At 39.5% G+C, this 23,396-nt stretch overlaps 1 protein-coding gene across 3 annotated transcripts in view; it reads left to right on the top strand.

Annotated features, from left to right (window-relative positions):
- Positions 1-23,396, top strand: part of TRIQK (triple QxxK/R motif containing) — a 62,187-nt gene that overhangs the window by 8,484 nt on the left and 30,307 nt on the right. For all 3 annotated transcript variants that reach the window (XR_005857510.2, XM_046937893.1, XM_040695813.2), the window contains one exon: positions 6,843-6,923. Coding sequence is in view for 2 of the 3 variants with exons in the window: in XM_046937893.1 (XP_046793849.1) it covers positions 6,843-6,923 (81 nt within the window). In the remaining variant the exon portion in view is untranslated. The remainder of the gene's footprint in view (positions 1-6,842; positions 6,924-23,396) is intronic.

Genomic DNA, 23,396 nt, shown 5'->3' with positions numbered 1-23,396 from the left:
CTTGTTTCTGAAAATGCTGCCTCTTAACATCTGCGGGTCTGTTTGCTAAGGCTGACGATTAAACTCATTAGAAAGTGCTGAAGGGCTGAACTTCACATTCGCTGTCTTTGTACTAAATACTGTAGTTTCTGCTTTGCTGCTGTTTTACACCTCTGATATTTTAAAGAAAAATACAAAAATGATGTATTGCAATAAGCTAAGGAAATGCAGCTCAGCTTCATCTTCTGGTCTTTGTGGGGAAGATGAACAGGTTATTCTGTCTTTAATCAGTTATTGAGAAGTAGTAGAAATGTAGATGCTAAAACCACCAAATTAGAACTCTGCACTTAATCTATTCTAGTCACCAGGTGAAAGAAATGTTGTTGTTTTTTTTAAGCTGAGCTGCTTTCCTGTATGCCTATTGCAGCATGTGAGACAACAAAAGGGACGTCGAACTATTCTTCTTCATTCGGAGATCAGTCTGTTTAATACTTAGTGAGCTGCAGCAGTTCCACAAAGGGGGGAAAGAAAAGTTCATTCTGAACAGTGGATGGCAAGATTACCTCTTAAGTCTTTTCGAATACCGGGTTTTGTAATTGAGCTAATAATTCAGTTTGGCTGAAGTATTACAATTAGATGTATGTGGGCTGAAATTTTATTGGTTACACATAGCAGCAGCAAGCTTTCAACTTTTGTGTGCTTGCTCCAGGTAAGAAATGAGACAGTTATTAGACTATAAGAATGGTGACCAGTTTTAGCAATTATCATGGCATGAAGTCATGTGTGATGAGACATTGTATTACATTGCAATGAAATATGTACCAGAAGAACATAGAAAGGTAAGGGAAAAAAAAAATAACCAATATGGATTTTTTTTTTTTCTGTATATATAGCATCAAGAATTTACTACTTTTATTCTCACTGAATATCATATCCCACTTTGCTGTATTGCAAAGATTGTGAATCAGACATTCTGTCCTCTGGGTGGTTGTGACATCAAGTGCAAGGTGAATATGCTGAAGTATAATTTCTCACTAAATGTTTCTTCTAATTTAAGGAGGAAATAAGAGTTTTACTTCCATCAAAGATGAGCCTAGGCTTAAAATCTTCAAATGAGGAATTAGCAAGTGTATATTATTAAAACACTGAGACTTTTAGCAAATGGTGACTTCTGGCAAATCCAGGAAATCACTAACATCTGGAAATACATATTTGTGTCACTTCCCAAAAGCAACGAAATAGGGAATAGAGGATTATTTTCTGGTTTAAAGAAGGGAAAGAGGAAACTGCTCTTCCCCTTCTCTACCATCCAGCAGGGCAAAACAGAATTTCTGAGGTCTGTAGGAATATGAGCTCAGTGACGCCACATGGCGCTCTATGAAATGCAAGAATTTTTAACTTCATAACATATTAAAAGTGAAGTGCTTAGACAGACTTAGCTGATTTTTAACTTTAAGGTCTTTGACCTCTCGCTTTATACCTGTTCTTTAAATTATGCCCTACTTCATCAAAGGAAACGAATGCTGAAGGTGTGCGTGCTGGCGATCAAAGGAGGAATCAAGCTGCCTGTATTTAGCAGTACCTCCAAACCTTTGCTGCCTCTGCCTCACTTACTGAGACAGAAGAAATAATTGCTTCCTGCGGTTGATCGTGACTCAATGAAGTTTTAGCTGTATTTGCAGAGTTAAGGGTGGGCTGGGTGCCCGCCTGGGTTTCTTCCCACCCTTTTACCTCAGAGTTCTACCATAACTCCCTCCAGGAAGTTTAAACAGATTATGGTATTTTGAAGAATGTTAGTTCTGAAAAGCTGCATATGGTGTAATACATTGTATAATTTTCCCTTTAGCAGGGATTACTCTTTCTTCTTGGAAACACTACATGTTGAACTGTCTGGCAAGGCAGGAGTGAACTACACGGATCTTTTTTCCTTCTTGAACTTTTTCAAGGGAATTCCTTGATGCACCAGTGCTGTCATATAGTCTTACCAAAAAGAAAAAAAAAAACTTTCAGCTTTGAAAGTTTGCAGTTTTAAATTTGTTCAGATGAAGATCTGTCTTCATATTAAAATGTGCGTAGTGTTTCACAGATGGCGTGGCTTGTTCAGCTCTGAAATGAGTAGGGATTTGGTGTTGAAGAGAGAGAACAAGTCCTAATAATGAAAAGTATCAGTTATATAGCATCTCTCCAAGTTAACTTCTGCAAAATGCTGTGCTTTTTGTGAGAAATACAGTAAAACCAATTCCTACACAAATATCTTCTGCCGAAGTAATGTTTTTAAAAGTGAGTTTTGGCCAAGTACACTTTGGTTGTTCTTCCTGCAGAAGCTGTGGCAAACTCCTCTGGGTGACGAAGGAACCTCTGACAATTTTAAGTCTTTGCTGAAAAGAAATTACATCAGTGTGAAGTCTTTCAAAAAATCTTAGTTGAGTTTTGTGATCTTGAGCGTTTTCACTATTTTTCCTTGCTATCTTGAACACATTTAATGACAATCTTCTCAACTCTTCAGGTATTCAAAAGCATTTTACACCTTGCAAAAGTAAGTAGACTTCCTGCTAAATGAGCAAATGCAAATATTTGGGCCTAGTTGAACCCACCAAATGCTAGGTACCTAGGGGAGGTTTTGGTCCTACTTTTACATGAAGCAAACATCCTGACATATGGCAGAAAAAATGTTGTAATTCCCAGATGGATGTAATCCTGGGATGTGTAAGAGTGTTTGTTGTCCTCATCTACAATGTTAGGATTATTTGAGCAACATTTTTTCCACCTGAATTTATACAATCTTGTTTGGGTTTATTCATTGTTTAATTTTTCCAAAATGAGCTGAACTTAAAGTGACCTCCTCTCCTTTCAAGCTTAAACTAAAAATGTTTTAAATCCTTTTTATTGAAAAAATAATCTAGCAAAACTAGATTCTACAAGAAGCACTAGGGGCAAGGACTGTTTCCTTTGAAATACTCTCAGCCTTGGAGAGGAACTTTCCAGAGGAACGGTAAGGAGTGCTATAAGACTTATTCATAAGACATGTTTAGATCAGCCAGTGAATGATTTTTAAGTACTAGTAAAGCTTTTAAAATTCTTATACCCGGCCAGAGTGTGATTTAAGTATTCAGCTGTATTATTCCTGCAATTTGATATGCTGGTTACTTTCATTAAATTTCTTCTATTTTAAGATTTATTATTATTAACCATTTGCATTGCACCATGAAATCATAGAATGGTTTGGGTTGGAAGGGACCTTTAAGATCACCTAGTTCCAACCCCCTGCTATAGGCAGGGACACCTCCCTCTACACCAGGTTGCTCACAGCCCCATCCAGCCTGGCCTTGGATGCTTCCAAGGAAGGGGCATCTACAGCATCTTGATGGGCAACCTGTTCCAGTGTCTCACCACCCTCACAGTAAAGAATTTCCTCCTAATATCTAGTCTAAATCTACCCTCTTCCAGTTTAAAATCATTAATCATTTCCCCTTGTCCTGTTACTGCCTGCTCTTACAAAAAGTCCCTCCCCAGCTTTCTTGTAGACCCTTTGAGGTACTGGAAGGCTGCTATAAGGTCCCCCTGACCCTTCTCCAGGCTGAAGAACCCCAGCTCTCTCAGCCTGTGCTCATATGGGAGGTGCTCCAGCCCTCTGGTCGTCTTTGTGGCCCTCCTCTGGACCCACTACAACCACTCCATGTCCTTTTTGTGTTGGGGGCTCCAGAACTGGATGCAGTACTCCAGGTGGGATCTCATGAGAGCGTTTTAGTTGGGCAGAAAAGCAGAGCAGGGGGGCAACAACGAATACCATGAATGTATAAAGTGAAGTTTTTGTGCTGTAGTTCCTGTACTTAATTGTTTTTATAATTTTTTTAAAATTAATTTTAAAGTGAATTACGGTATTTTTCTATTTCAGTAACGTAATAGCTTTACTTTGTTAATGATGATACAGACTGTGTTTCCTTCAAGAACTGTGCATTGAGATTTAACTGCTCATGTGATCAGACCTTGGGTGGATGTTCAGAACTGTTTTTTAATTCAAAATGCTATCAAAAGATGGAGGTGATAATAGACAATTTATTTCCTGTATTAATTATTATCAGTTACTGCTAATGAATAGAACAGGAGGAACAGAATCTTCTGAGAGTGTAAGCCTTCAAAAGTGAAATACTAGACAGGAGGAAAAGATGGTGAAAAAACAATTAAGGAAACCACAACAAAGAGATCCTTTGACCTTGTAATGTCTGTGAAATAGCAATAAACAAGAAAACATTCCAGTGAACCTTGCTTCATTTTCTTTGAATCCTCTTTTGAAGAACCTCGAGAACTCATGTTGACTTCAAATGATCTGAAATGAGTCCGACCATTTCCTTCAGCAAAGTAAAGGTGGCTGATAACTGCAGATCCCTGCAGCTACTTTAAAGAGGGGAATGGAGCTTTTCAGATTGCTTTGTGAATTGCAAAGGTTCCAGGCTTTTCCCGTACAGAAATCTGATCAGAAAGTTACATTCAAAGCTGTTCCTACAGTAAGATTTGTACATAATTTTTTGTTAATCCATATTTCAGTTTAATTCTGGCTTGTAGCAAGTTACTTCCTCAGGGAACACGGGATTCTTCATAGGAGAACATGAGGAGCCATGGTCCCTGAGGAATCATGTTGTGAAAACAGGCTTGACTTTGTACACGCTGATATAGATCTGTTATTCCCTTTCCACATCTATCACAGCACATTTTAAATGGTGGCTGATCTTTTATGCAAATAGCTATCTTATTAGATGTAGCGGCTGTATGTGCTAATGTCTCCATGGGTTTCTCAGAAGTTTGCTATCCAGTCATCAAAGTGGTGGCAGTGAGCGATGCTGGCTGTGTGGCTTTGAAGAACAAAGGAGAGCTGCAGTGTTTGCAGGTGCTGGGTGCTGGGGTCCATGGCACTGAGTCACATGGGCTGAGGCTCTGCAAAGTAGGCCTGCCTCGTTCCAAATAATGGGAATTATTGCTTTTTGTCTGCAGTTACTTCTTGTGCTTTGTTGGCATTGCAAAGACCGCAAACATCTTTCACAGGTGACGTTTTGTTACAAAACACTGTTAGGCTATTGAAATTGCAAGAGGAGAGTCAAAAAAACCAGTTTCTTGCAGTGGCATAAAATAAGCCAAGAGCTAGTTTTGCTGTGTAAAATGTATCTGTTATCTCCTGAACTAGCTTCAAGTTGGAATGTTACCTTGATTTTTTCCACTCCTGTTATTATGATGGGAACCTTATGTGAGAATATCAGACAAGAAAGTAGCTGGGAAACATAATAGAGGGGGGAAAATACCAATTGGTTACAGCTGACTGCTTGTGCATTTTAGATAAAATGGGAATATTCTCTGAATCAAACCACGCTGATGTGTGGAAATGTTAGAAGGCTGTAATTGAGTTTTTGGTTCTGATTAAAAAAAAAAAAAATAGTATTCTTTTATATCTCTTTATTACTCCTGCATGCCTTTTTGAAATGATTACTGATGGTCCTGTCTCACCTTGATACAGTTTCCTTTGCTACAGTTTTGTCATTTGGCATTGTATGTTAATAAATAGGTTAAAATGAATAGGTACGTGCTAATAAAATATGTAAACACAAAAAAAGTGTTGTGGTTTTAAAAGCACACATTACTCGAGTCATCCTCTACTTTGATCCTCATTTGCAGGTATGAATGGAATGCCTGGGGCTTGCAGCCCACTCAAGGGGGACTCATTCTGCATTTTTGTGTGAGGTTTAGCGTTGCAGGGCCTTTAGCTACTACGCTTCCCAAACAGCCTTGGCAGGGCCTGGGGAACTTCCTGTGGTTGTACAACCAGTTCTGCCTACTGTGAAACCACTGTGTATGCCTCAAGGCCATATGTGCACAATCTGTAGTTGGTTTGTGGCTATGCAAGGTCGTTTGACCAACGCTTGCCCTTGCTGCTGCCCTCAAGCAAGGCCTGCTAGGCCTTGGGACAGATGTGACAGCCCTCTGAGGGGGTAAATGACAGCCCTAGAGTTTTGCATGTTAAATGGGTGTATTGGTGGTTTGCTGGAAAGCTACTCAAGTGACACCTGTTCACAGAAGAGTTATGTGGATGGTGTGGGAGCACCAAGTGTCAAGCAGAGCATCTCTGGACAAATAATTGTGCAGTCCCTTCTGCAGTCATAGTGAGTGCTGTGAGACGTGAGAAGTCCTTTCACTGTGGTTTTTACTGAAGTACTCTGAAGGTGGCTTTGGCAGAGTGGCACAAAATGGGCACAGACCCAGTTTTGACCTCCAGTCTTCACTTGCTTTCCACTTGTGGATCTCTTGAGGCCGTGGCGTGAATGTGGGAGAGTGGGGGGGTATTGCTGTGATGTAGGTATCTGTTCTGATCTTGTGTTCAAGGTGACCTGGGGGAAACCTTGTAGGTTTTTTGAGTAGGTGCACCTGGGGGTGCATGCACTGCCTGGTCCTGCCTCAGGCTCCTGGCCAGCTCTAGCTGTGTTTACCAGCAACAGGAGAAGCTCACAGTACTGCATTCACTCTGTGATTTACTAAAGGAAAAAAAAAAAAAAATGAAATTCAGTGGTACTGAATGGTAAATTGCACTACCATCAGTTTAATTTTTTTTTGTTTAATTTAAAGTAACAGGCATTCTGTAATGCTAATAGCCCATGCTGTGAGGAAAAAGGTGTGTGTTGAATTTATCTAATAGCATTTACGATGGTTATGATTAAATCCAGAATCTCATTGTACTCTGGGTAGGCTTCTGTCTTTGTGTGCATTTTAGGAAATGTTTTTTTGCTACAGTTTTTTTTTTTCTGATGTTAGAAGTCATTGATTTCCTTAATAAGTCACTTAGGAATAATCTCTTTTTTCTTTTTTTCTCGTACTGACAGTGATTTTCGAATTGAAAACAATGGGGAGGAAAGATGCCTCTACAGCAAGAACTCCCGTTGACCAATACAGGAAACAAATAGGTAAGATATCTGAAGAAAAGTTTTGTGTGCTTAAAAAGAGATCTGTTTTGTGCTGCTAGACTAAGTTGGTTTAACAAAATGTATTATTTCTTCTTAAGGGCTTTGTGTTGTTTGCAAGTGATGCAAAGTAATGCGTGTTCCAGGAAAATAATTTTTATATGCTGTTGTCTAAAACATTCAGCAAAACCTTTCATGTAGACATTGTTTGGTATATTTTTATTTATTTTTAAGTCCTCAGTCTGTATTTAGAACTGATAGTGAAAGGCTAACTATTGGAGTTTTCAGTATTTTTCTGTTTATCCCCAGCTTTAAATACAGATGTTTCTAAAAAGGAATACTGTTGATTCTCATAACATGCTGAATGAAGACAGATTTTACATTTATTTTCACATTACTAGATTGTTCTAACATTTTTGAAATTTCCCAATTTTTTTTCCTTGCTATTTACCTATTGTAAATGTAGGTAACTTGAGTGGAAGTATGCAAGCACACACACACGTTCACACGAATGCATGCATAGCAGACACAAATCCTTCTTTCATAGTTTAAATACATAGGTAAATGGCTTATTTTTGGAATCCATATGCACCTGTCACTCCAGGTGTAAAATAATATTATAAAGCACATACAGTATTTTAGAAGTATATAAAATGAGTACCTTAACCTCTACTCAATTATTTAAGTAAATGATTTTGTTTTACTGTTGCTAAGCAGCCACATCTGTGTTTAAATATGCAGAAAAACTGTAATTGTCTGGGAAGAAAAGGCTGTTTATAGCATACATTCTCATGGTGAAGGAGCTGAGGTTATGTGAACAGTCATAATTTTATTGTGCCTTAATTTTTTCAGTACTACCTTACTATTTTTGATGTAATTGTTTTAATAGACTTGTATTTCCTAATGCTGGGCAATTAGTGTGTCAGACTTCCTCAGTGGTTGAGCCTCTGAGATGGTTAAAAGTGTGGTTGAAAATCTCCAATTACCTTTACAGCTAGGCAGCAAATATACTGGAAAATGTTTGTGCAATTTAGGCTTGGTGTAGAAAATCTCATGAGGAGAAGATGGCACCACAGATATTTCACCGGAATGGGCTAGGCAAGTGGGAGCTCCTTCATGTAAAGACAATGCTTCACATGAAATTGGGTATTCATAGAGAGGCTTATAGTGTCAACTTTCGGACATTTTCTCAGCTTCTCATTGTGGTCTGTGCTCTTCCAGAACAGGGCTTTTCCTTTAGGGCTGCTTTTCTTCCCTTTGCGAACGTTTCCAAGTGCTTACTGTTGGAGTCATGTTTTTTGAAGTCCTCTGCAGGGCAGAAGAGACGAGTGATTTTGAGAGGGTGGCTCAGCAGGGTAGGATTGTGGTGCGTGAAGTTTCTCTCATTTCAGCAGGAAATTCTTCTGCTGGACCCTTGGGACCACCCTAGGCCACTGAAGGACCAGAGGGAAGGTAAAGCTGCTGCAGTATATGAGAGTCACAAAATGACCTCATATTTCAGAGCTTGAGCCATTTCTTGCATATTAACACCACTTGGCACTGTGGTTGCATGTCTCACACCTGTGTGCCAGGACCGATCTGTGGTGTCTTAAGCAGGGGAGATGACACTGCTGTAGCAAGGAGGCAAGAGGGTATGAATTGGGGCCCAGCGCTCAGAGGGATGCTGTTATGTAGCTGACTCTCCTGTTTCAGACTAGGCTTGTATGGCATGTTGTCTGAACAATTTGGCACCTTCCTTGTTATATGATGCAGCACCATGATCTATTGGGTACTTCAAAGTGCAGTGTCCGAAGGGTCTCATTACAAGCTCATTTTCCTTAGAGGTGACGCATTGCTTTTAGCTTGGCAAAAGCAAGCGTTAAAAATTATTACAGGGAAGAATCTCACACTGCAGGCAAATAAACTATATAACCTACGAGGTGTTTTTCTGTCTCCAGTTTCTGCGATTGTATTATTCCTTAGAGGACAGAGAGCAAGAACTAAAATAGGCTGTCCATTGCCTCTTGCTCTGACGATTGTTGTTTCAGCTCCTATTCTGGTTGTTCACTGATACACTGCAGAGTTTGCCAATGGATATTAGTCCTCTACTCTCTCTGCTGAATTTAATAAATGTAACAGGGGGGAGCTGAGAATTTATGGGTATGTTTTTGTACTTCAGTGTTGCAAAACGTGTTTGAGTTTTACATATAGGTAGTTGAGGCAAGCTTTAGACCTGGAAAACAAGCTTAGTGAAACTATTTCTCTATTCTCCCTATGCTCCCAGGTGTTTCACTAAAGTAAATACAAATATAATCCAATAAACAGCTTTTCTTGTCATAATGAATATGGAAGACCTCTTTTCCTTTTCTTACCATTACTTCTTGATTTATTTTTTCTTCTTTTTATTTAGTTCTGTGCAAGTGATGATAATTAATCTGTTTGTCACAGAATCACAGAATAATAAGTGAGCAGGGGGCCTGGGACCATGTCCAGGTGGCTTCTGAACATCTCCAGGAATCGGGGACTCCATATTCTCTCTGAGCAACCTCTTTCTGTGTTTGACCACTTTTGTTTTTTCCTGTATTTAAATGGAATTTTCTGTGCTTCTTGTCCTGGCACTGGGCACCACTGAGCAGAGCCTCCATGTTCTCAGCGCTCCCCTTGAAGTATTTACAGATATTTATGAGATTCTCACTGGAGCCTTCTCTTCTCCAGGCTGAACAGTCCCAACTCCCTGCCTTTCCTCATAGGAGAGGTACTCCAGCCTCTTAATTTTAATTCCTCTTCATCTAACTCTTCATTATCTGATTTCATTGACGTATTTATTATAAATCATTCAAGAGGAATTTCAATTTTCTTTCAAAATCCAGTCTTCAAATACATTCTGAGCTGCCAAATCTAGATCACTTTACAAGGATGCGTTAGTGTGAGGCTGCTCAGTGGAAGACTCTCCAGTGTGCAGAATGCTGTCACTCTCCAGGACTGTGTAGCTTCTGGGAGGGTCACTCTTTTTCACAGGAGAAGAAACAGAAGAATTATGTGTTTTGGAGAAGAGTATTTGCTTGCTCTTTCCTGGGTAGATTACAGTCGAGAAACGGTGTTGTGGTTTAACTTGGTAAGCAACTCAGCACCATACAGCTGTTTGCTCACTCCTGAGTGGGATGAAGTAGAGAACTGGAAACAAAATAGAGCTCTTGGTTTGAGGTAAAAACTATTTACTAAGAGAGAAGAGGAAAATGGAGACAAAAAATGTGATTATAACTATATATATCTATGTATGTGATTTTTGGTTACTGGTATTCCACATCATAACATCGTGTAGTGCACTGGAGCATTAACACTTTAACTCCCAGTGCACTACACGATGTTATGATGCGGAATACCAGTAACCAAAAATCATAAAACCATGACAATCCCCAATGCAATTACTTGCTGACTGACACCCAGCTAACAATACAACCACCTGCTGACTGATGCCCCGCTATCAGCACAACATCTCACCACCCACCAACTGATGCCCAGTAACCCTTGAGCATAGGCCAGCCTCTGGCCAGCTCCCCACTGTGTTATAGCCTTCTGCATTATGTCACATGATTGGCCAAGGGGTTATTCCATACCAGGCGAGCTGTCCTGGCTCTGCCCCAACACCTGCTGCTGTGTCATAAAGGCAGTGACTCCTCCCTGCCCAGTGGCCCAGCTTGACTCTGAGTGCACTCCCATCACTCAGCAAAAACCAAAACATTGGTGTGCTATTAACATTGTCTCAGCTGAAAACAGAACAAAAATAGGGAAAGGGTGGCTGCATGGTGCCTGTCTTTAAAATCTTGATTTATCAAGCCCATTTACAGTTATAATACCCATGTATTAGTGGTTGCTGTCCTCCCTTTCCAGATGTTCAGTGTGTATGGATTCTTGGAAATACTGCGATAGCTGCTGGCCCAACAACTAGTTTTTGCTGACTAATGATGTCGTGTTAATTTTAGCTCGCAGTTTACTGTTTCCTAACCTTGCTGAATGGATGGTAGCCAGAATGAAACATTCTTAATACCTTCTTTTTGGATGGAAAATGCAGTCTTGAAGGGAGAACATGTCAAAAAGTCATGTCAATTTCAACACAATTTTCAATTAGGTTTTTAGTAAAGTAATTTGAACTAAAAACAGATTTTTTTTATTTCATTTTGTTCCAAGCTTTCTGTTTTGTTCTGAGTTTCCATACGGCATGCCACATGCTTGCCCTATGCCACGGTTTAAGTTCATGTTGATCTCAGTTCAGCCTTTCTGTCTCCTTCATGAGTACAGGATCGCTTGTGTTTTCTTTGCTGATGCACCTTTAGCAGTTGTTTTTTGCTTTCTGAGGATTTCCCCAGAATAAAGGCTGATGTAGCTTGTTTCCATCAGCTGGCTTCCAGCCACCTCTCCCTCCACCAGCCAAAATTTGTCTGTAGTGCCTCTTGTGCAGCGAGTGCTCCTGTGGCCAACAGTGCAGGGAGCAGAGGGAGGTTTTTTCCAATTGGACCAAACTGGCACTGGCTGCTTGAAGACTGTCCCTAAGTGGGGCAGAGGACGGCAGCATCCTTTTCCAACTGGCTTAGACTGTGCCTGGGGAAAATAGGGAGGAGGAATAACAACACCATGGGAGTGACTGTGTGCTCAGTCTCCTTTGGCAGCCCAGGCTCTAGGGGAGTCTCAAGGAAATATCATTTTAATGCTCTTTTTTCATCTGTCTCTGTCATACACAAACATATACCTGAGCATGCACAGTATACACTCCTGTGATGCAGCAGCAAACGGTGCATAACATTTATTTATCCCTGCTGCTGTTTGTGCTGCTGTTCTTAATTTGATGGGATTGGAGAAGAGGTGTGAAGAAGCATGCATCTTTCGGCATCTATGTAGCTTTGCTTCACAAATGCTGTGAAAATAGCAACAGGTTTTGCACCATATTTGCTTTGTTTACTGTTATGTGTGCTTTTAAGTTCCCAGAACAATTCCACATGTATATTTTCCATCCCTCTTCATCTGGTGTGTCATTTGCTCGGCATAGGAACCGCAGGATTTGTGGGTAGTGTTCATGACTCGTGTGATTGTGGGATCCTAAGCAGGCATACTGAGAGGATTATAGTATAACTAAAACCTGGTCTACAAATCAGGAATAGACATACTTTTGGCTCACAGTATTATTGTGTTGCTGTAACATAATTTTTCATAAGGGGAGGTTGTTTGCCAATCATTCAACTTCCAATTTGTAGACTGAGAGGTCTGCTTATTGTCTGTTCTGTATCCATGGACTTGCTGTCTTGATCCTGCATGGCTGTAACACGTGTAGGCACGGAGCTCTGGGGTAAGCCAGGCCCTGCATGGCCCCAGGGAAGGAGTGAAATTTATGAATGAAAATAAATAACTTTTTGTCTTGGAAAGCATGAGGTGCTAGACCAAGCAGAGCAGCTTGGCTGTGGTGGTGTTCTGGGGGTGTAACACACACAGAACCATGCAGTGATGAAGGGAAAAGGGTGGGAGACTGGGAGACTCTGGCGTGGAGAGAGGCTGTCAACCTCCACAACTACAGCTTAGTGGGTGAAATGCCCTCTTTTCTAAAATCCTGAGTATGGGGAACTGGAGATGTGTCCAAAAGAAAGGCACCTTCTCCTGGTGTCAGGGGTTACGTTCGTGGTAGGATGGAGAAGAGCTTTTGTGGCCACGTGAACACCTGAGGGAAGACCAGGCTCCTGCACAGAATACCTCAGTTGTGTGACTGCAGAGAGGATGGTCCCAGCCTCCCTGGCCTCCCCAGGAATTATTTGTGGTAACATAGTTGTACTGATGATATGAAGGAGCAGGTTATAGAGAGATGGATGAGCAAAATGGGAGTAGCAGCAGCATGGACACCTCTGAGGTTCCCAGCTCAAGGCACCAGCTCAGACCTAAGCATGCACCTGTTGCCTCCCTGTCTCCAGAGAGAAGTCCTTCTCAGGTTGCCATATCCAGCTGCCCTACTGTTAAAAGGAATCCTCTCCCTTTACTGTCTACCACATCACCTTTGTTCTCCATTATTGTTCATTTTCTATATTTTTTAATAGCGTTAGTGTTCCCCTGCCGTCCTTACCATGAATAGTGCCATATGTACTCAAATCTAATTGCCTTCCTTTTCAACTCAAAAAGAAAAAACATTTATGTTTTGATATTTTCTACTGAAATACATTACATATTTTGAAGTGTAAATTTTTGTTTCGTTTTGTTTTGGATCGGGAGATGTTTGTTACCAGCATGAAAGTTTTAGATTTCACTTCTGAAACAACAGCAACAGCAGCAAAAAAAAAAAAAAAAAAATGTTTGGACTGAATTTGTGCTGAAATTTTTTTAAAATTGCACTGTTTGTCACAAAACAGTAATTCCTGTCTCTTTTATGTGCTAGGAGAAGGCATGGGACTGGAAGGCAGCATTTGGATAATTGAGAATGCTCTTGCTTTTGACAGGCAGATATGTAGCAGGACTGATGTCAATGGCATGAAAATTCTATAACGTGCATTTTTAAATAGTCTTTTTTTTTTTCTTCCATATTTGTTATCGATCGACTATTTACTGGGGGGAAGATAGGGAGATAAGTACATGCTATTTTGACTGATTTTAAGAAGGAGGCCTCTTCTAGAGTTTATTTAGGATGGAAAAACCACCTAAGAAATAGTTTCCATCTTTTTTTTTCTTGAATATGGAATACTACGTTTAGTCTTTCAGATTTTTCTGATAAAGGCATACTATTAAGCACAGAATAAAGAGAAGTGGGAAAAAAAACCCTCTCTTTATACTATTATGTAGGACTCTGAAAGTTTTGGATTCTTTCCTTATGCTGAGTTTCATACCTTATGGTGATATGCTCTGGATACCATGTGTAGTCTTTGGTTTAGGAGGGGGTGCTACAGAAAATGAATTTCTGTGTCACAAAAACTAAACTATGTCTTTTGGTCAGTGATGGCATCTTTCATTTCAGTTTTGTGCCAGTGACATCACTTCTTGGAAACTAAAGAGCAGCTCAGGGAAACACGGCTATGAAGTAAAACTTAGGCTGGCTGTACTAATGTAATCTGCATTTTGTGTCGATTGGGATGTTTTTAAACATGTTCTGTGAAGGCTGATGATGGATTTTATGCACATATGGTATGCAATCACTTATTTTTTAAAGTCCAAAGTAGTAAAGCTATATTTTATTGCCTTGGCTGAGAGCATGGAAGGTGAATGTAAATCTGGATATGTACTTGTGTTTGTGTGGATATTACTGAGCAGGGACTGGAGGGAAGGTGGCAACACAACATGTGCTGTGGAGTGTGCTGCGAAGGTGGAAGATAGAAACATAGATTCATAGAATTGTTTGGATTGGAAAGGACTGTAAAGAAAATCTAGTTCCAGCCCCTTTCTGCCATGGGCAGAGATACCACCCCCTACACCATGTTGCTTAAAGGTTCATTCAACCTGGCCTTGAACCCCTCCAGGGATGGGGCATCCACAACTTCTCTGGACAGCCTGTGGCAATGCCTCTTCACTTTCTGAGTAAAAGATTTCTTCCTTTTATCTAATCTAAACCTGTCCTCTTTTATTTTACAACTATTATTCATTGCCCTTTCACTTTAGATACTAAAAGGCCGTAATGAGGTCTCCCCAGGGCAATTTCTTCTTCAGGCTGAACAACTCCAACTCTCTCAGCCTGTCTTCACAGGATAATCCAACTCACTTGGCTCCTATCCCATCTCCACTGTATATCCCTGTTGTTTCTTTGAACTTGTTTGATTACACTACTTCTACTATACATTTATACTACAGCTGTTTTGTTTTATAAGATGAAGGCTCCTAGCCTGCTCTTATTTTGAGCTCATCAACCATATCACCATTTCACTCAGTGGAGTCGCTATGATTTTACTTTTTTTTGTAGGTGCAAATGAGAGTGAAATTTGACACGCTGGTTCCAACTGATGAGCTGTATTTCAGTATGGTGTTATTTCAAGCACTTGCAGTTCCTGTAAGGTATCTGGTGTCTACAGGAATCTTGCAATGATGCATATTTGTGTTTATACTTACTCTGAGCTGCTTTATCCATTCTTCAGTGAATTCATTTTTGCAGTCAAAAACCATCCTAAAACACCCTCTTCGCATCCTCTCGAAAAGACATAAAAAATTTTCTGCAGACACATAAGTACATATATATTACATTCAAAAGCAGAGTAGTTTAACAGTTTTAGAAATTCTTGTTCCAGTCTTGGAAAATCTTAGCTCATATTCATGAAGGTTAGACTTCAAAGTACTCATATGTGAATGTGAATCTGTAAATCTAACTGAGACACGCATTTAAAAAAAAGGTTTCAGACATCATTTTTCGATGTGTACAGCATTTATGTATGCATTCTCTACCTTTCGTGCATGTGCTTAAATTTCCAAGTAATAATATGTCAATATAAATGCAAGGAGAGTTGAGCAATGAACTGCAAACCTGATTTCCTCTTATTTCGTCTTTAGGCAGCAGTGCAGAAGGTGTAAGAATGAAATGGTGTCTTGCACAGATGCTCTTGCTAGATGTTTAAGGTGAACATAATGCTTAGTAGTTGTAACTGCATGTCTTCAGTTACAACACCACAAGTTCTGCTCTTTTATTTAGCACAGATAGATTTTGCCCAGCCATTGTCCCACAGTGTCCATTAAATCTCTGCTGCTCTGTCTGAACTAGCAGAAATGAAGGAAGCAAGGGGGCTGGTGAGCTTTGCAGGGGGCACTGGAGGGAGAAGACATACATAAAATCCCCTTGGTTCAATTCTGTTCCTTTCAAGAGGTTTGTCAGGAGAGGCTGTTGTACTTCAGGATGTCAGCATGTGCTCTCTGTAGTTCAGCAGGTATCACACCTATTTATGATCACAAAAAAGTGAGTGGATGTCTGTGTTCTGAGTAAGAGTGACCTCAGAACAGTCATCTGGCTTCTACAGGATGAATTTGTAATGCTTTTTTACGTATTGGTGATGTTTGTCAAGTGATCCATTAATTGTATGTTGACAGGAATTTGTGTAGCTTACTTGTATTAAAATGTTATTTCAGTGGGAATTTTTGCTTCTATATTATGCCTTATTTTGAAAGAAAGAAATTGGGAACTAGCTTCATTTCAGTTTTTAAGGTCTTGAACTATTTATGGGCTTGCTAAGTTCTACATATAACTTGCAGGCTTTGAGTGTTGGATGGGAAATGAAATAGCAAGGCAGCAGGAGAATCATCTAAGTGATCTCAAACTGCTCGAGTGAAAATATAAAAAGGCAGTTGCTTGATTTGAGTTAGAGATACAGAAATTGCAACTATCTTTTACTTGATGGTAAAGGCTGATTAAAAATAAGTACTATTGAAAATATTCACACATTCAAAGCTATTTTGAGATGTTTCAGTCATGTAGCAGTTGGATCAGTACAGCAAAGCACCGTGAAGTGAACAAACAGTTATGCAATGAGAAGTGGAATGTAGGAAATCAAATACTCTGCTCTGAGTGCTCTGATTGCAATTAATAAATTTACAGATAATATATAAGGTAAATCACTAATCTGTTGTTTAATCTCTGGAATAATCTCTGAAATATTTTTCTTGAAATCTTATAATCAATTTTCCCAGCTACATAGATGACCTATTGACCATAGGACCAACTGGATGTATTTTGCTCTGCAATGCTATTGATACTCTTCTAAAATACCTCATGTATCAAATAATATTTTCAAAAGTATTGATTACTTGTTCATAGGATCAGAGAATCATAGAACCATTTGAGTTGGAAGGGACCATTAAAGGTCATCCAGTCCAACTCCCCTGCAATGAGCAGAGATACCTACAGCTACATCAGGTTGCTCAGAGCCCCATCCAGCCTGACCTTGATTGTCTGCCGCTGCATCTCTGGGCAGCCTGTTTCAGTGCCTCACCACCCTCATTGTAAAAAACTTCTTCCTTACATCCAATCTAATCTTGTTAAATAGCAAAAGTTTAAAAAAGTCTGCCTTTTCCTTAGCTTATATTCTGTAGATGTCTTTATCACAGTGTCTGCAATGGTGCTAAAAGATTTGTAGCAGCGCTGAAACCCTGATTTGTGACTTTTGATTTTCATTAAAAAGTAACAGTGAATTTAGAACGCATGTTTTGTTTGTTAGAATTAATTTCCCATATGATATTTTAAACAAATGTCTGTGGGCTGTCACGTTTGTCAGAATTGGGGTTTGGATGATCTAGGGGGTAATAGGTAACGGGATGTGACACAGCTCCTCACTAAATCACTTGCTTAGGTTCAGTCTAGGTGATAGTCATGGGAAGATGGTAACTGCCTGGCAGATGTTGGGTGGCATTTATGATGCGATGTTTGTGCATTCAGTTCCTAGCGGAGAAGTGTTGAAAAACATCATTATTTGTTGGCAGTCAAAACAGTAAGGAGCTGGATAATGAACTAGCATATGGAGGGAAGCAGTGTATCTCAGTGTTAGGCATGGTCCCTTCAGCTCAAGGTTACAGCATAGTAATGAGAGAGTGACCCAGATTCACTGTAGCTTTTCCAGGTATTCAAGTGTGTGTTAAATCTTTCAGCTTTGGACCCTTTGAACATTTTTCATGTGCTGGCCTGCCTCTTTGCAGTGCTAATTGTGCAGAGAAGAGCAGTGAAGCTGGTAAAAGGACTAGCAAACAAGTGTTGTCTAGAGCAGCTGAAGGAACTGGTGCTGTTCAGTCTGGAGAAGTGGAGGCTAATGTTAGATCTCATTGGTCTCTACAATTACCTGAAAGGAGGTTGCAACAAGGAGAATGTTGGTCTCTTTTCTCAGTTTACAAGAGATGGGACAAGAGGAGATAGTCCCAAGTTGCACCAGGAGAGGTTTAGATTGGTTGTCAGGAGGAATTTCTTCACTGAAAAGGTTGTTAGGCATTGGAACAGGCTGTTTGTAGTGGAGTCTTCATCACTGAAGGTATCTGAGAGACGTTAAACTGGCACTGAGGGATGTGGTTTAGTGGTGGGACTCAGCAGATCAGGTTGATGATTGGCCTTTGTGATCTGGAAGGTGTTTTCCAACCTGAATGATCCCATGATTCTGTGATTCTAATTAACTGGGCCACGATGCTCTGAATTGTGCCAGTGCATCACCTTGTTTGAGGTTGGCTTGTATTGAGCCAGTTCAGAGGATAGACAGAACATGTAGACCTTGCCTAAGGAACCTTCAGTTGATATCACTGTGGATAGAGATGGAGGAAGTTTTAAGTTAAGGTAGAATATAGATGTGTCCTCCTAGGAGTTTTTGAGTTATTGACTGAAGAATTCTAAGAATCATCTCTGTGGGCTTTTATTCTAACAGGTGAAAAGCTTAAGTTTGGGATGGTCATTTGTGTCTGCAGTTACAAGTTAAACCAACCTGGGACTGCTATCTGCCACAGATGCCAGCTGGCATCAAACACCCCCGACCATACTGTTAAACCATTTTATTCCTAAAATGGAATGGTGCTATGCAGGCTGCTTCCTGAAAGTTGCTACAGGCCCGTCTTGACTCTTGAGCCATTTACAAGAATTGCTTGGGAGCTATTTCCTTGGGTGCAAACCGCACCATGGGCTGTCCTAGCAATTTGGTAGTGCAGACAATTGAATTCCAGCTCCTGCTGGCATTATATAATATATCAATGCACCTGCAAACAGATAGCCAGAGGATGCAGTTTAACACTACAGAGTGACCTTTAGCAACACCTACCTAACTTGCTAGTTGTTCCTGTTCCCGTGTCATGTTGTATATTCCACCATCATTTGTGATGGTGCAGCTGTTTGAGTGCTGTTTTGACCCAGCTCAAAGAAAGAGATGTGCTGGACAGTTTTTCGATTGAATCAGTTCCCTGATCAGCTTTGTCATCTGGCTGAATGCAACTATGCCCATATGCACTGAAGAGCAGAATGGCATACTGCAGGGACTGAGCCACATGCCAGAACTCTGGCCAACAAATGCTATAAACCAACATTGCTGTTGAACATACTGTAAAGCCAAACCACAGCTCAAGTCAGTCTAGCAAGAGCCTTTATTCCATCTAACATGCAAATTGAGCAGATCAGGAAGCACTGTAAGAAAAATTAGCTTTCCATGTAGGCTTTCCTTGGTTTTTTTGGAGTCATTTTTTTTATTTCAGTCTGAAGATGTCTATAGGTCAGATCTTGATTAATTATATTATGAATAATAAATACTATAATTTTAGTTCATCTATTTTTTTTGAAGTATTTTACACTGAACATAGTGATACTGTCTTTCATAGATGTGAAAGACACACCACCAGACCTAAATGTGGTTCTTTTTTGGCACAGCCTTTTTCATAATGTTCAGGTATAGTACAGATGAAGAAGAAGCAGAATGAAATGATTAGTGAGATTATCTCTGAAGAAATACTTTTCCAGAAAAGCTAAACTACGGTCATATGTGTCTTTTCTGGAATAGATGGGAACAGTGCAAACTAGAATGAAGTGTACAGGGAGAAACATTGAATAAATTGCAGATCAAATAGAACTGAAGTTACTGTCCTTAACATACTTCATAGTGTGAAGTGTCTCAGAAATTCAACCTGTTAAGTACAATACCAGATGGAAATAATTGGTAGAAGTACAAGAAAATCAGACTCCTGTCTGCAGCAGAGGAGGCTCTGTGTATCTTGATAGGGAGCTTGGAAAGCCACAGACCACGTAGCATATATTATGTGGAAGATTTCTTGCCCAAATAGCTTAATGGAAAAAGCAAATTTGACCTGCTGTGTTTCTTTGGAGAAAGCTATCAAATTCTAATGAGTAATCATCATGAAAGGGTCAAAAAGGGAAGTGATTTTATGTTCCCTTCGGAGAGGGAGAATAAAATGTTTGACTGTGAACAAAGGCTGAAAGAAAAACTGTTCGTGAAGAACTGTCTTCCCCTTTTGCTTTATCCAAATACTTTCTAAGCATTTTTTTAGTTGAAAGAGAAACAATTCCAGCAGTTAAGAAGCCATGGTTAGAAGGCTGGATTTTACCAGCATGGACATTTGGGACAGATATTGTACTACTGAAGGGAGCAAAGTTATTTCAGATGTTCTTCCTTGTAAGTAAGAGGAAGATCTGGTCCATGAGTGTGAGGAGACTGAAAAGCCTTGTTGTGTTGCTTGATGATTTGTTTATTGTCTGTTGTCACAATAGTGTCAAAGAACTGTGCATGTTGATAACTTAGTAATAATTTTGGAAAAGTTTTGTGGTAAAGGAAGCTGAACACTGGTAGAGGTTGCTCAGACAAGTTGTGGAATTTCCATCTTTGGAGATTTTTCAGCACATGTAAAGGCCTTGTCCGCAAGAACTAACTTAACGAAGCCTGACTTTGAACAGTTGGCTATAGCAGAGGTCCTTTCCAACCTGGATTATTCTGACATTCTCTGTGATTATTCTTGTTTGCTTCTAAAACACAGGAACTATTTACTTAGAATGGTGCTGGCATGAAGTCACAGCATAGAAAACGTTCTCAGAGCTGCCTGCTACCCTCCTTTGCTTGAGCAGATAAAGGAACAGAAAGCTCATGATATGGCATGCGTCAGACTTTGCTTTTTGAAAATGACAGGATGGATTGTATCAATATCTTTAGGCATGGCTTTGCTTTGATGATCAGCTTATTACCAGTGCTGTGAACTCATCATCCAGAAATCTTAAAGGAAAGGTCTCTTTGTTTCCAATGATCATTCAAAGTATAGTCGTGAAACACACGTGTTTTATCCTTGTGTTTATTTAAAGTAGAGAAAAGAAATATTGAAGCTATAGGATAGGGCACAGGTGGTGGTACATTTGAAGTACTGAATTCTGCTTTGCTCATCCATGTTGAATTGGAAGATGAATTGAAAGAAAAAGAGGTAATGAAAGATCTACTAGGATGACCAAGTAAATAAAACCATTTTTTAAGGTAACACACTTAGCCTAGCCAAACACAAGCTGAAACAAATATGGTTGCTCACAGTGAATGCTTTGGGAGTAAACACTAGGAAAAGACAAGTCTGTATGCACCCAGTCTGTAAATGAATATAAATTTTCCATAAAGAAACACAGATAGAAATCAGAAGGCAAATTCTTACCCATAGAAGACTGAAGTTCTTGATTGATGTCCTACTTGTAGTGCTAAAGACAAAAAACCAACCGAACAAAAGCTCTAGATTGTTTTCTAACTGATTGTTTCCTGTGATCAGTTTGGAACAAGACTGAATGATATGAGTACTTTCAGTAACAGAGTACTGGATTTCAGTAGTTCACAAAGTCCTTTCTAGTCATATGTTCCATATGGACAAAGTTTTACTGTGAAGTGGAGCAGCTTTCTGGGATATTTATAGTTAGAAAATGCATTTGGAAGGATTACCATAACTTTCTGCCTGTAGTTTTACTTGCGGAAAAATTAATACTGGTTATTTTAACCAAAATCAAAATTTCTGCAAAGATAATCTTGAATTTCACAAGCTTTTTTTTCTTCTTGTTGAAGTGAATATGAAATTTATGCTGAAAATCTGGGATGGAAAAAAAGAAACGAAGGAAAAAGACACATTTCTGTGGTACCATTACTTTTTATTTTTAGTGCTTGTACTCTCAACATAACATAGTGAAGCTATTAAAGCATCTCCACAGCATCATCTTTACTGATTGTTGTTTGTTTTTTAATAGCTACTGGGTGCACTTGTTGTTGCTGCTTTTTATTGTACTTTATACAAGGACAGTGCTGAGAGAGAGACTGAGTCTATTAGTCATTACAGTATGCAGTTTCTTGGGAGGTCCCAAGATACATCTTTGACTAGACTTTCGTATGTTACCCCTCGGCCCTAGCTGTTGTGTCATGTCCCACTGCAAGAATTAGATGTGACTCAGGCATTCTCGTCATCACAGAATGTCAGCAGGAGACAAAAAAATGGTTTATACCAAATACTTATAGCAAATAGCTCATCTCCAAGGGGACAGAAGAGAGAAGCACAATAGTATTTGTAGGTGATTAAGGAAGCTGAGAATTTATTTCTTTCAGTAAGTAAATAGCAAGAGTTTGGAAAGAGTCTGAAGGTTGTAATACAAAGGCATGGTAGTGCAAAGGCATTCATATATTCATTGCATACATTATTTACTAAAGTCCTTTTTTAGGTAGAGTTTTCCTTCTGAATTAAAATCATCAATTTATTTATTGAACAGCATATGCAAAATCAGCTGTTTCCCAAGAATAATTTTAACCTAGTTAATCATGTTTTAAATGAAATCCATGTATGTGTGCAGCAGTAAACATTGCTGAAATCTTCAGTGTAAAATTACTCTGATCATGGAATTGCACACCAGTAACATGAGATGCTGCAAAACTTCACTCCTAGTATGTCTAGAGTAGGTGGACATTATTGACTGAAACAGATTATAGTTGGGTAAATCCCTGGAGTAGGAAGAGATTAAGATGTGTGCTTGAACTGTTGGTCACTAACACATCAGCTAGGGCTGCTCTTTGATGGAGGAAGGGGACGCTGGCCTCAGAATAGCGAGGTAAAGCTGTTGTTACCTTTTACTTTGTAAAATCTCTGCACTTCTACTACCAAAGAAGAAGGAAGACTAATCTAGTATGTTAATATCTTGTCCAAGGTGATACAAAAAACATGTGGCTGAGAGAGGAGGAGATGTTCTGGTCCTCATCTATTATCCTAACCATAAAGACATTTGTCATCTTCCATTGGTCCGTTGCCTCATTTACTGCACATCACATGACTTGATCAATGAGTCTTATCATTCATATTAGCTACTGAGGAAGGAAGTGGCTTCTGAACAGCATACATTATCGTAAAATGGAATTCTGTGTTCTGGTTTATGTTAGGAGCAGACAACTGTATGTTTATTCCTTGACTTTTCAGTGTCTGCTATTGCACTTGTTAGTATCTATCTGTATTAAAAATACAGTTGGGTGGGTAGCTAAGGAATTTTTTCTGTGTTATTTCTGTGAGAAAAACAAAACAATAGAAAATAAAGCATGTCACTGAGTGAATTATCAGTGAATCCTTTTGCCACGTTCTGTAGCCCTTTTTGTAGTGGTTAGAACATGAGCATAAAATTAGCATTGTATTTCTGACGAGCCTTTGGATTTTGCACCGAGAGAACTAGGAGTTAATTCGATGAAAATCTCCATTTCATGTATGTTTGAGTCAAATTTTAGTTGCAGCAATTTTAATGATTTAGTGGCCTCAATTTGGCATATGTAAAATCCCTTTGCTAAATTCTTAGAGCCTGGCATAATCAGATCCACTGGCTTTTCCCTTGGCCTAGGAAAAGCATGTCTGTCATAAGGATTGTATTGTTACTGAAAGTGAAGTTGTGTCTCTTCTGAGGAGCTGAATTGTTCAAAAACAGGCCATGGGGAGAGTGTGTGGCTTTGTTTTCTTCTGTGTATCTGTATCCATCTATCTATGAAACAAGACGTTCACAAAAACAATTCACTCTGATTGTGAGACAAACCTCTGAACGGT

Source organism: Gallus gallus, chromosome 2 (assembly GCF_016699485.2).
Source record: "Gallus gallus isolate bGalGal1 chromosome 2, bGalGal1.mat.broiler.GRCg7b, whole genome shotgun sequence".
Classification (NCBI taxonomy): domain Eukaryota; kingdom Metazoa; phylum Chordata; class Aves; order Galliformes; family Phasianidae; genus Gallus; species Gallus gallus.
This window is presented reverse-complemented; position numbering and strand designations above follow the sequence as displayed.